This window comes from Athene cunicularia (assembly GCF_003259725.1).
Source record: "Athene cunicularia isolate RWA chromosome Z unlocalized genomic scaffold, athCun1 chrZ_part3, whole genome shotgun sequence".
NCBI classification, from domain to species: Eukaryota; Metazoa; Chordata; class Aves; order Strigiformes; family Strigidae; genus Athene; species Athene cunicularia.
Window position 1 is genome coordinate 11,082,713 of NW_020799144.1, and position 14,884 is coordinate 11,097,596.

Sequence of the window (14,884 nt, forward strand, 5' to 3'; positions counted from 1 at the left end):
TGATCTTACAGTTTACTGTTCTCACCTTTCCCCATAATATATTTCTCTTGTTATAATTATATACCGGGCAGCAGCTCTTGAGGCATTGTAAATCAGTACTTTCCGATGGCATGTTTGTTCCTGTTGCTTAAGCATCCTCTCCTCTAGTGAAGTTTCCTTTCTGCAATTTATAATTAAGTTCTGAAAATAAACTAAAGTGGTATTTCACTCCCTTTATACATTTGAGTTCTATGTTATACTAAGCTTTGAAGAAAACCCACAGGTTTGCAGTACCACTCATTCATGACTTCATGAAATAAACTTCTATATTCCCTGATAGGTACTTAGCAGTCTGAAGGGTTCTTGTATAATACGAGGACTTCTAGTGGTAAATATATAAACAATGAATATGAAGAATATTGCTACTCTTCTCCTTTCATCTGACTTAAGGTTAGATGTTGTGCAGATTTATAATGTATTATTTTATGTCATTCAGAGCTCTATTGTAGGCTAATCAACTATCTAAAGCCTTTGACCTTTTTTCTCAGTGTAACATTTATTTTTTTTTGGGAACATTCAAGCTGAATTAAAGTAACATTTGTTTGTGTTCTGACTGAATGATTTCTTAATTTATTTTTTTCTTTTTTTAAGGTAAAAAAGTCATAACAGAGCCCACAACTGTTAAGCTGATTACATCTCTGAAAACTGACAGTGTGAAATTGTCATCTGCTAAAGTTACTCTTAAACCTCCTGTTTTTGAGACTTCGATTACTGAAGTGGCTGTCACCAAAACAGAGGCCCCTGCTTTGGAGGAAACCACCCTAGAGACTGCAGAAGATTCAAAAATGACTACTGATGTGGCTGAGGAAAAAAGGGAAATGGAGGTGCTTATGGAGAACATTAAGTTAACCACCCTTCTACCTCAGACTGTCACAGATGGCGAAATAAGCACTTACGAAACACTGGGGAGGACTGAATATGATGTTTCACCTAGGTTAACAGAGAGTACATCTGCAGCTTTGGAACTGGAGCACACTTACACTGAAGCAGAATTGCCCGAGGAACAAGGTAGGTCTGAAAGCATTGAGGACGCTTTCTTGACCTCTGTAATTTTTCAGGATAGCACAGCTGTAGCTAAGAGTTCCACTGGTTTGTGGGAAGATACTGAAGCAGGAGATACACACAAACACGATGCTGATAATCAGACTGAACAAATAGAAGTGGGTCCTAAGATGACAGCTACAGATAGCTTGTCACCACCTTCTCGGAGAGAGTTTCCCAGGACAGGGACTTCAGTTTCACTAACAAAAGAGAATATGTACCTTGGTGCTCACTCAACAAAAGAACCCACAAAAAAGTCAATGGAGGCAAAATCTGACAAGAAACTTACAACTGTTGTAATCCCTAAATCTTTGTTCACTGACCAGTATGATCTCACTACAGAGGGGGAGGGCAGAGAGAGCATGTACACCATTATGCCTGATAGAGTTTCTGGCATGGCTACTGGTAGAGTCCCAGAGTCAGATGTGCCTGCTGCATCAGAGACACCTGTAGAGAAGCATGCAGTAACCACTGAACAATATTCTACAACAGATGAGTCAAGTCCATTCATTAAATTTAGTTCTGCAGTGGTGTTTGAAAATGAAGCATCAGCTGAAGGAAGCAGAGAGGACCTGAGAGATGTGCAGCCTACCATCTCATCTGGAATACCTGTATCCTTTTCTGTATCAGCTGTTAACCAAACAGGATCTGAGGACAACGCTCTCCCAGGAAGCACCGTTTCCCTGCAAAACTTTGGAGAACACACCACATCTGTTACCCACTCATCTCAGCAAACAGAAGGTTCAGCCATTTTAGAGGAGCAGGAAAAAGAAGAGACAGAAACAAGAACAATGGATGTTAAGATCTCTCATGCCACAACTGTCATTCCTACTTATGTTGCAGCAGAATCTGAGGAACGTTCTGCAAGTGAGAAGTTCACACAGGCTCCTCCAGCTTCTGGTGTGTGGCTGCCAACAGATAAAGATCAGGAGTATATGACAGAAGAGTCATCTCATACTAAGAGGATACATGAGTTAGATACAGAAGATGGTATCTCTGGAATGGAGCCTACATCATCTCCAGGGCAAATTACAGAATATACAAAGCATCCAGAAGCTCCAATTTCAGCTGTTACAGATGAAACTGAGACAAGCATGGAGCCAGCAGAAATGAAAAGTGATGAAGAATCTGTATCAGCTGATTTTGATCAGAGTAAAGATGCTACGGGTGTCTCCCACACAAGCAGCTCTTTGGATCTGGAAATGACCACAGTATCCAAAATATCAGTGGATGAAAGTAGTGCAACAATAAAGTCTTTTGGCTTCTCAAGTGTTACTGTATTACCAACTGATATGCATGCAGTCATGGAGGTAACTGAACATGAAGGAGATGAAACATCAGGGTATGTTCTGAAAACGTCCATTCCTACCCCAGAAGCTGAACAAAGAGAGGCTACTGAGACACTGGTAGCAACGCCTACTGAAGAAGTATCTACTGAAATGGAAGTCTCAATCCCTACTGAAATGGAAGTCTCAATCCCTACTGAAATGGAAGTCTCAAAACACACAGTGACAGAGGAAAGCCAGACAAGCATTGAGACATCAACTGAGGAGTCAGTGGCAACACTTCAAGACAGAAAAGGAACTCCATCAGCTGGTTTTGGAGGGACAAAGGGATCTATTATATTTACAAATGTAACAAAGGTAGATACTACAGTTCCACAGAAAGAACATGATGCTTCCCTAGTTCCGGTTACTGTAGAGAGTGAGGTCACTAGAGATATGCCAGTTACTGATCAGACTCCTTTAGATGGTGTCTTTCATACAGAAGCAACAGAAACAACTGCAAAAGATAGTGAGTTGTTCCCCGAGGAATTCTCCTTGAAAGATCAAGATAAGGATACTGCCACAGAGTCTACCTTATCTGTGACATCTGTCCAAATACAGGAACAAAAGACGGCACCAGGATCTCAGTCATCTCAAACGACTTTTCAAGAAAAACAGGATGAGACAGGTTCAGCTTATGATGAGACGTATCCAGCAACCAAAGTATCAGTGCCTGCAGTGGATCTCACAGATTATGGAAGAGTTCTGGGACGTGATGAAACCAGCACCAGGACCTTGCATCTCACAGTGACTCCAAAAGTTGAAACTGCTATTGATCAAGAAGAGAATGTCACTGAAGTGATGCCTATAACAGCAGGTACTCAAGCAAAAATGTATGTAAGCAGAGGAACCCCCACCAGAGGAGAAGACAGTGATGTAGTGAGCTGGGAATCTGTGTTGCCCCCCCTCACAATGCCAACAGGTCATTCTACTGAGGAAACTATTACTCTTCTGACTTTGGGAGCTTCTCCAGGCCAAACTCTGGAAGGTTCAGGAATATCAGAAGAACCCGAAGAAATCAAACCAGCTGTATTTTCAGCTAATGCAACAGATAAAGCAACAATTCTCAGTGATGTAACAACACCTTCCATTAGTGCTCTAGATAAAATTCAGCCTACTTCAGCATTCAAACCTTTTGTTACTCAAAAGTCACCACGCATCATTCCTGAGGAAGAAGAAGAGGTAACAAGCAATGACATCATCGTAATTGATGAATCTATTTCTCCAAGTAAAGCCACTGCTGATGACGATCTGACAGGAAAGATGTTAGAACCAGAAATCGATAAGGAATATTTCACAGCACCAACTGCTACTGCAGTTGCACGACCTACTACACCACCCAAAGTGAAGGAGGCCACAGAGGCTTTACAACCTCAAGAGGTGTCTCCTTCTACTTCACACCCTGATAGTGGAAATGACATAAGATTGTATGTTATTCAAATCACAGGCAATGATACAGGTAAGATTTTGCCTTTTAGATCTGCAGTCCATCAGAATGGACAGTTTATCCTAACAAACTGGTGTACTTTAGCATATAATGGAGATGTTTATTGGATCACTGAAAGATACAAAGTAGAAGTTTTATCTAGACAGCAAGTTACTAAATATTGGTAGGTCTATTTTTCTATCCATCAAAAAACCTCAGAAATGTGTTATATATATAGTTTGGGGTAAGATCATTTTCTATGTTAGAATGAATATGAAACTGTTGTATTTGCTCTTAAAAGTCATAATGGCTATAGTCCAATTTTCTTATTTAATGTTGTCAAGTCACTGATTTAACTTCAGCTATCTGTGAAACAAGCATTTTAATTTCACAGCTTCCATTCCATGCATTGCTAGTCCTAAACGAAGCACTAGATTATTTTAACATTCCATTAGTCTGCAGCAATTAACAATGTCATGTACAGTGTAGTCAGCTAAAAAAGAGTAAGGCACTCTACTGTGTCCACAAGTGGACTTCCTGTGATTTGGTGGAAGGGTTTCTGCAAGTTTTTGTAGCATATCATAATATTTTTTTAATCTGTTTTACAGAATCTGTGATGCAAATTGACATAGTTTTTAGTTTCGTTGCATTTTTTAGCTGATGGCACTGTCATGTGTATGTAGCTTCAATTCCATGGGTATCCAGAACAAAGAGTCCTGAAGTAGCAATGAACTGTTGAGTTTTATGACGAATATGTCTCCATAATGCAATAGCTGAAGGCTATGCAATTTAACATTAAAGAAGCCTGTCAACTGCCTACTATTTAAGATGTCTTGGTAAAACCTTATTGTTTAAAATGAAGTGTGAAACAACTGGTAAAAAGGATAAAGCTCAGAATATCTATTAGGTTCAATGTTGCCTTCTGCTTAATTATTTAATAGTTATTTTATATTTTTTTTTTTGAAGGAACACAGTAAAAATTAATTTTATGTCTTATATACCTTAACTCTATGCTTTTGAATGGTTAAATAACAAACTGTTTTCTCATTGGTTCTCAGCCATAATATCCATATATTTGAAGAACTTATCCAACAGAATTCATAATTTACGGAAGTTTTTTTGGTTGGTTTTATCAGGTTTGTGCTTGGTAGACTTTTATTCAAAAATCAAGAGGCAGAAGTAGTTTCCTTGAGATGTGCCATGTCACTATTGGACTTCGCATACAGTGGATTTTGTATGTTTATTCACTTTAAGCTCATTATCCCACTTTATATTTGTAAGATGTAAAACTGCACAAGTATCAGTGGTAGCTTAACCTTCTATTTCAGAAAACTTTCTGTTATTTTAAAATTTAAACACTATTTTTTTTTTCTGTAGTATATTATCTGAAGCTTTAGTTGTCAGTGTCTTGGAAGTCTAAATTAAATGAGACAAGTCCGGTAAGTCAGAACAGAAGTGTAATTTCTGAAGACTAGAGTAAAGCAGTATATTAAATACTTTTATACCTGTGGACATTTGGTTAATTCAGCTTTAAAATCAATAGCTGGACTGTGTTGTAGTGAACTAGTTTTCTGTGTATTTTGTTGAGTTATAATACATTTTATTGCATAAGTGGGTTGTCCTGGGCAGGTGTATATTGAGGGAGGATGGAGAGAAGTAGGATGGCTTGACAGGGTGTGGAATCTTGGTGTTTTCTTCAGATAGTGGACAAGGTATATGATTCAGGATTTGTCTGAATATACATCAAGGAGAATCTTATGTTACATTTTTTTTCAGAATGGTGTGGGTGCTGTGATTTGTTAAATCAGGAATTAGTTCGAGGTAGATTATCTAAAGGACAGTGGGTCAATGCATAGCTACTCTTCTTAGGTACTCCTGCATTCACTTGGATGATCAAGTCCTTAGGACAGACTTTCTTCAAGATTTTCTTTCTGCATCTTCACAAACTTTCTAAAGCTGTGTGTTCATTTTCCAGGTATATTATGTGCATGTGTGTGTGGGTGTTTATAAGCAGACTTAATGCTATACATCCTTACAATTCTGCTTTTAGGAATTATTTAGTCTGGCAGCCTAGAAAAATATTATTCTTGAAATATTATTAAATTCTCCATTGGTAGCACCTGTATTCTCTTTAAACATAAAGGGATTTATCGTGTATCTAGTGCAAGGCCAAAAAGGAGTTTTCTTTATTTTTCTGTTTTCAGAATCTGACAGTGGAAATCCCTCCATTTAGCTATCCGCAGAGAAAAGCGTCCTATACCTACTTACCACAAGTTAAGTTAGAGCTGCCAAAGATTTGTTCTGTGTGAGGATTCGGATGACTGTTTGCTTGTCTTTCTCCAGAAATGAAAGACTGCATCTGAAAAATCCTGTCAAGATCAGTTATTTTTCATTGTTCCTCAGTCCGTAAACTTTCCTTTGTGATGAGGAAAATGTGTATAGGAGGTGCTGAAGAGGAATTAATTTGGCAGATATTACTAGCATACACATTTTACTAGGACATAGTTCAACTTCTTGTGCTATCACTGTTTGAAAACTGATATGCAGTCATACAGGAACTACATAAACTGTACCTTCGGCTTTTTGTTCTCAGATAAATGGGAACAAGAAATACAGTTTTCAACATCACATCTCTGATAAAACAAAAGCTTTTCCTTCTTCGTTTTGGCATGTTTACAGTGTCATATAGCTTAATGTTTTTAAATAAAATAATCGGTGAGGGTTATAAGCAAAAGCCTTCATGATTTTCAAGTCAAGAGTGCAGAAGTGCCTCATAAGAAATGATAACTTTTTTAACAAAGCACTTTGAATAATAGCTGTTTCAAATAGGAATAATAATGCAAGGTTTGCTGTATAAACAGTATTGTGTGTAAATTAATATAATGTTTTCCTTTTACTGTATGTACAAGTGTTGGAAATATTTATGAGATTACTTTTTTTTTTTTTTCCCCATCTTTCTTCACCTCCTTGTTATTCAGCTTTTGCCAGAAGCAACAGTTTAATAGTGAAGCAGGGCTCAGTGGAAACACGGTACCATGTTTTGTTTCCTATCAGCCATATCACTTAATTACAGTAGAAACTTGCTATTTTACTGACACAGCTAAATATTACTCTCTGCAGCTCCATTTACCATCTGTAGTGCAGACATAATAATCTTTAAGTGCTCCACGGAGGTGCTATTAGGCTTTGTTAGTTATGAACAATATTTATACTCCATGCGGAAGAGAAGGGTCATGCCAAATGAATGGAGTTTTGAGAGATGCAAACATTTTTAGCAGTTCCCAGCGAGTAGGACCGAGCATATCCCTTGCAGCACAGGAGTCCCTTTGCGATCGGTGTGTGTCCTGCCGCCCGGGGAAGTGAGGCGAGAGCAGTCCATCGCTGCTCTGTCTCTGCTGAGTTCACCTGTGGCCGTGCGCTGGTAGAGGTAGAAGAGGGAAGGATTTTTCGCGCCTTTCTTCTCAGTCTCAAACCCTTGTTAAACTGGCACCAACCTTGCTAAAGCGCTTTGAAGTCTTTGGCTGGAATGTGCTGTTGATGTATGGAATGTGTTATGGATGTATGGAATGTGGGGCATATTATTCTTCATTATTAGTGTAGACTCAAGCTGTACTTGAAAGACGTTGAATGTTGACTAGGTTGAGTCCAATTAAATATGGGGGCAAAGTTCTTAGGCTGTCTTAGGTATACACACCTCCCTTAATATGCAGTAATACAATACATAACTGAAATATGTTATTAAATATTTTAGAATTTTTTTTTTTATATACAAAAAGCCCTTAAATTTATTAGACCATAAAACATTTCTCCTAGAGGACTTATTTTCTTATGCCATCCAAAAGGTAAATAGACTTACTCCTATTTTTTAAAATATATGCTTGCAATCAGTTAAAACTTTCATAAAGGAAGTTTCAGTTACTTTTAGACAAAAAAAATTTACCCATGGAAACAGAATTAATTTGGGGACCTGGTGGACGGTCAAGCTCATTAACTTAAATTCTGGAAAATGCACTCTAGTGCTGATAAGAAAGAACACACCGCTGAATGGATTAAGCTGCTTATTTGTATAATACACCAGTTTTCACTGGGAAAATGTATTGTACAAACAATCCATATACTTCCATGTGAGCAAGTGTGAGGCAGGTGCACAAATTAATGAGGGATATAAGACATGGTTTTTCTGAGGGCCTATGGCACATGGGCAGATCTAGGGCAGGTGTTCCAGTTAATGAGGAAAATATATTTGTGCATGGGGCAACATCCCTTTTTATGCTACAGAAAGGACCATGCATATGTTTCATAATGGAAGGAGCTTGGGACTTCATTTACTTGAGTGGAACAACAGGCTATTCCCATTCCCTTGGGATCGTGAATGTGTTGTGAAAGTGAAAAAGTAAAATAGCCCTGCACTGTGATGTATTATCACGTTATCAGCTTTGTAACCAGATAGGACAGAGGAGTTTGTCTTTCACTGCAAAGATGCAAAACTTGCCACCTCGGGCCCTTTTGTGTTCTCATAGCTCCTATGTATTGTAGTGGTGAGGTCCGATGCTGTTGCTGGAAGGTAATGGATTAGTAGCTGAAAAAAAACCCCAAACCAAATCTGAAGAAACTTTTCAGCTCATAAAGCTTTTATGAGCTGAAAAATGCTTGTGGGGGTGTTGTTTAACAGTGGTTGAGGGGATGCTAGAAACATAACTCCTGTCTGTATCAGGAGTAATTTGCACACCTGCATTTTTTGGAGACATTTAAAAGTCTTTACTTAGTGAATATGTTTCAAAGTGCTTATTGGACCCTGGGACTCACACCAGCTCTGTCTGGTTTCTTGTCCCCTCCAGCTTTGAACAGAATGAAATTGCAGGAACTTGTGCTTTGTAGATGTGGAATTTTATGGAAAGAGGTTACAAACCTTTGTGTTTCAACATGTAATTCCCTGACATGCATATTTCTGTCTTAGCAGTGTAAGAGGGCATGTGAAATTTGAATGAAATGCAGAATAGTAATGAGTCATAGTCATAAACTTTAACAAAAAAGGTAGAATAGTCTTTTCAGATCCATTTTAGGCCTTGTTTTAAAATTAATTTAATCCTGTTGTCTTCACAGTTCCTTCTGGGGGGCTGTCCCAGATCATCATGGCCCTCTTTAAGTCTGAATCTAATATCTAGCCTGAATTGCTTCTTGGCCAGTTCATGCCCGTGTTTATTCTTGCCAGCATTGTCTTTAGCTTGAATAGGTCTTTTTTCTTCCTGACACTTATCCCTTGATACTTTTATTTCTCTGCTCAGTTATAGAGAATAACCATGTCCCCTTTCAGCTTTCATTTTGCTAACTTCTGAGGGGAATGTATGCGTGGGAGAGTGGAAGTGCTCTGGAAGCATGCTGGGAGGCAAGACACTGGCTCTATTCCTTAGGCTGTGGGTGTCAGGGTGGTGCTATGGCCAGACCAGACGATGGCGTGGAGGGACAGGAGCAGAATGCCTCACAACACCATTTCCAGACAGCACCTCACTTGCAATAGAGCCAGTTTAAAAGCATGCAGCTTATAGGCTTGTATCTGCCTGCACCTGTACCCACATTGTTCTCTTTTAAGTTATTTATTTATGCCCACTGGCAAATATCTATGTGGACACTGTTCTTTGTAGTATACACACATGTGCTACGTGCTATTTTTGGTGTACCTTTCAAAAATTCTGTATTAATTATTGTGTCAGAGAGAATTCTTCTGAAGGTGAAGAGACTTTGTCTTTTATGTGCTCAAAGCACCATTTGTTTTTCCTCAAGTGAAAAGTATATGCTACTGAAACCTCTTTACGTGATGACTGGTAACACGCCCAAGTGGGTGTGTATAAAAAAGACTTCCCCACTAGTGAAAGCCGTTCAACTTTCTTAGCAAATGCTTAATTCTTGAGATCACCATCATGCACTTAAGTGAAGAGTTAAAAATTTACCTAAACATTATGGTCAGAAAAGTACCATTTAAATTGCGAGTACATTTCAACTTGTATGCATTTGGACGTGGTGTTCTGTGGCCAAGGTTTATTGGTATTGCGCAACTAGACACTTGAATTAATTTCTGGTGGGATGTTGAAGCAATAGCAGAAGTGGCCTCATGTGGGCTGAACCAACTTCCCGTCTTAATAAAAGCAAAATCTCCTATTTATTTAGAGGAGGGTTGGGCTTGTCTCATTATTAACTGTAATGTTCCAGCTGATATTACTGTGGCAGCTGCTGCTCCTCATCAACCCTGGAGAAAGACCACATTCCCTGCTGCCCTGAGTGTGCTACAGTCAGTGGACATGGTCTTATTTCAGTGTTTGAATTAGTAATGAGGTCCTTCCTGGTAGTGTTTTGATTTGAGTCACATGGGCTTGCGTGTTCAGCTAAGAAAGAAAATCACCTAGTGCTTTTGAATCACATTTCCAAATGAAACATGTTTGTCAATGTCCAGTAGCTACTCAAGTCATTTTCATGCACTGAAAGTCTGGAATCTCTGTGTTTGGCACAGAGATGGCCAAGTTCTTGTTTTGTCTAGAGTAACTGAAGTGTTAAATGCAAAGTAACATGGACAGATTCTGATATCATCTTGCCCAGTGTAGCTACACCATAGTAATTCCAATGAGGTGATTGAGAGCAGAATTGTTATGGGGATGTGGGGATGATACTTATCAGAATGTCTTCATAAGACTTAAAACTTAAAACTGATTCATTCTTTAACAAGGCAATTTTTTCCTTCAGAACAAATCTGTTTCACGTATTTAACCCAAACTAATAGACATGTTTCTTAATTAAACCAGTTGGAATTTTTCTATATTAGAATACTCACATTGTACTGGTGCTGTGAAGGGCTTTTTAAAATAGGTTGGACTCGTATTTAAAATGCAATGGCAAAGATGCCCTGTATGAAAGCAAGCCCTAAAAAACGAGTAATTGTAATAAATTCAAGATTTTTGAACACTGCTCCTTTTTCCAAAACAAAGAAAAAGAAAAAACCAACCCCATATCCAACAGAGCTGAAACTTGATACTTAGAAAGTTTCACAAGAAGCTAAGACTGTGGATTAATAAGTAGTCTTTAGGCCACTATTGCTGGCTCTTCCTGAAGACTTATTATAGAACAATTTCTTTTTTTCACATTCCTTTATAGACTGCCATAGATACAAGGAACAGTGCCCTCACATTAAATACTGTTCAGAGGATGCCTACACATTCCCTGCTGTTTTTGCATTGTTTCCAAGGAAACGTCTCAGATCTAGACATAGGGATTACACATTTCTAGCTTTCATATAGCTCTTTGTTTATTCATGAGGGAAATGAAGGAATTTTATTCATAGGTACAATGTAGTTTTTCATACTTCTGCTGTGAAGGAGAGGAATCCTTTTAGAAGCTTTGTTTACATGTGGAGAAAGTCTTAAGAAATCCTATTGCAGAAAAGATGAATTGTCTTTTACATGGAAACACAGTATGAATTTTTTTTTTTTTTTTTTTGAGGAAAGTGGTTTTCTGAAAGTATCCAGATGATAACAAATCTTTGTATTTATGATGAGGGTATCAACTTTCTTGCCACTTTCAGAAAATATTATCTATATGCTCTTACTTAACATAAAATGATTCACTGGATACAGTGAAACTCTGAGTAAATACAGGATGTGATCCTGGAAATGTAAATAAAAATATTCTTATAAATGTCTCAAAGGCTAAAGATCTTAATAGAGAGTCATTCCCTTACGATGGATCAACTGATAATCAGTCTGATAAAATAGCACTATTGGCTATTCTTTTTCAGTATGTAGTTTTTGGTGGTCTTTTTGCAGTTGTTCTTTGCATATTTTAGATTTAATGATTGAATTAATCCCTGCTAATCCACCTAGTCTTTTTCTATCGCCTCTTTTTGGAAGTGTATAGATGATAAATTTGATCAATAATATACATAATGCCCTCTGGTGTCTTTCAATATACTTGTGAATTATTTCCTGGCACAAATCAGGATATCTTCAGAGTGTCTGCTGTATATTTTGTGTCACCTTTGGGAACATGAAGTTGAAATCTTTTCTATCTTTTTCTATGGAGTAGTTCATATTCTTTGAAAAACTCATCAATAAATTTTATTAGGATTTATCTGACCTGTCCCATATTGCTATATAGCCTAAATGAGGACAACTCAGTATAAAAAAAAAAAAAAATGTATAGAAATTTCTCTTCATTATTGACTAGAGTTTAAATCCCTGAGGGAGGAAAACTGCAGTTGTAATTTTGTTCCTGATCAGGACCAGTCTTATCTACCAGTCGTCTGTGCCTGCTTTGGTGTAACCTCTGCTGTACTTCATTACTTTTTTGTTACCTAGCATTAGCTTAAGGAGTGCATAAGAAACACTAATTTTTAACTTTTTTAACTATAATCTGATTTTTCATGTAGTACCTCATCAAGTGAGAGTTCCATAGTTTCAGTGGTAGGTTTTTGGCATTAGAAGAATTTCCATGTATTTGATGTAATTTTTTTTTTCCAAAAGAACAGCAAAGAATATGTCTGTATGTATATAGAGTAACACTGGGAATTTTTTATAAGATTTTATTGTGGATTTTGTCTACACTATTGTTTTCTTTTCTTGGGAGTGGTGACAGAAATGATTCTTGGGTTACTCTTGTATTTAATAGTCAGGCTTGTAGTGAGTTTCCAGTGACACATTTAGTTAAATATTAAATATTACAAGCAAAATCTTGAGTCCTTTAGAAATGCTGTGTACATTCTTTCCAACTGATAGGCAAGGCTAAAGACCACAGGATATACCCTCTGGTGAAACCAGATAGCAATAATGGGGTTGTAATGGTGAGTGGATCTAGAAAAAGGTTTTCAGTGGTCACAGTGTCTTTTGCCTCACTCCTATTTGTGCTTGAAGAAACCAAAGTTCCCACAGAATTTCTTGGACTAATAATCTGAACAACAGCTAAATTTGACTGATTTAATGCCAGGAGGGAGAAGGGCACTAATGTCAAAATCATCACAGTTTGGAAATTACTAAATTGCGATAGGTAATGACGACACTGATGTTTGTCTTTGCTGTTTGTGGGTGTTGGATGTAGGAGTCCAGCGTTGCCAAGTGAGAAACACTGCTGAGCATTACAGTGCACTCAGTGGATAGCAGTTTAGCATGGTGTTGTGTTATCAGCATTACCAGATGACTTAAGAGGGCGTAAACTAGTGGTATACTCTACAGTACGTGAAGAAGGAACATATGAAAATCAAAGAAACTGAAGTATTTCTGTGTCTCCAAAATGCTACTCAATCATTTATTTATTCTTACCTTAATTGAATTATTTGGCTCTTGGGCTATATGCTTTTTTTTTAGTTTATTCTGCCCACATTCAGAACCTGTCAGGTGTGATTCAGTAGTCATATAACCATGCTAGTATAGGATGGAATTTCTACTAATAGGTTTGTAGTCAAAAGTTTGCTCACCTCTGTCATTGTTTTAGTGCTACACCATGTTTACCACAACTAGGCATCCATTTTTAGCTGTAGTTGGTTGAAACTTTTGTTCTCAAGTATTGTCCAACAGAAATATCTTTTTCAAAAACCAAGTGTTTCTAAAACCAACTTAATATTTGTCCAGAACAAATGTTCCATTTTTTGCCAAGAAAAAAAGAAAAAAAAAAGATGGAAAATGTCCTGCTCTTAAAAGAAAAATGAAACCATTTTATATATACATGTGGTTATATGGTTAAAAAGATCATGCTCTGTATGCGTTATATGTTCTTTTCCTAATTCTGAGCAATGAAATGGTTAAATATTTACAGGTGTGCTGCAGCTTGCTCTCAGATAAGTCTTTTCCAGTTATAAGCTTGATCTAGAGTATTTGCTGCATCAGGCTTCCTTCTCTGCTCTGCTCTTATTTCATCTGCTGTTCACATGTCTCTGCAGAGTTCAGGAAAATGTGAGGATCAAAGGCACCCCAAAAGTCGATCCAGGTAGAAAGCATGTATCAAGATACTGTTTAGTACTTTTTGAAAGGCTTTCAAGCATATGTCTCTGTAGTCCTTTTCCTAAAATTGTGTCTGAGAGTCACACTGTGCCATTCTGTCTGCAGCAGTAGGGCTTTTACAACTTGCGTTGGTTTAACTGACAATCCAGTTTATCCTTAGGCTGCTTTGGATTTTTAATACCCAAAGCAATTATGTTTATTAAGTCTTATAGCTAAATGTAAAATTTTTTCAACTTTTTTCCCACAAGTCAATGGATGATGCTAAGAATACTCCATTAAAATTGGAAGTGCAGAATCCACTCTGCATCTTTGGAGTAATATTTGCAAAGCATAAGACTCAGATCTGTGTGCAAAAATCCATGTGCCATGTATGTCAATATTTACATGCATAATCTATCTGACTGTATATTCTAAAACAGATATTTGCATTTAAGATATTATAGAGATACTGTAGTAACTTGAGTTACTACTGATACTGCTGTACACTTGAGCTACTACTACTGCTACTGCTGTAGCAACTCAAGCCATTTTGCACAAGCAGAGGGGTTTAGGACAAGGGTGACCTACCCTTCAGTGGACTATTCCAGCAAAGCTTTGGTCATATTTCAATGAAGAAAACTGAAGCTTAAAGAAAGATTTGTCATGATAGAATGAGTGTGTGTTGCTACACGATTAATAGCTCTAAAGAACTCCCCAAAAGGAGCAGGAACCGCAGCCAAACAGTGTATCTAAGCAGCTGTGATTCTAAGTGCTGGGAGCATGACCAGTGGGCTTGTGCAGACATTCAGTTAAAAGTGTGCTTATGAGGTACTTGAGAGGTGCTTGAAAAATTGTAGGGAATAAAATGTCAGAAAAGCATCATAGTAAGTAATAGTACAGATATATAAACTTCTGTAAAACAACAATTGTGGCATAGATCAGGTGCTGTAATCATCATCATCATAACTTTAGTTCTTTGAACAGTTATTCAGAACAAAATACATTTTTCATAGGGAGGATTTCCTTCCTTCCTTCCTTCCTTCCTTCCTTCCTTCCTTCCTTCCTTCCTTCCTTCCTTCCTTCCTTCCTTCCTTCCT

General features: G+C 37.6%; 1 protein-coding gene across 2 annotated transcripts in view; it reads left to right on the plus strand.

The window, feature by feature from the left end:
* The window catches only part of VCAN (versican), a 113,666-nt gene that overhangs the window by 52,076 nt on the left and 46,706 nt on the right, over positions 1–14,884 (plus strand). The window contains exon 7 of one of the 2 annotated variants that reach the window (XM_026866583.1): positions 631–3,864. In XM_026866583.1, the coding sequence (XP_026722384.1) occupies positions 631–3,864 (3,234 nt within the window). The remainder of the gene's footprint in view (positions 1–630; positions 3,865–14,884) is intronic. The other variant, XM_026866584.1, reaches the window with a different exon arrangement.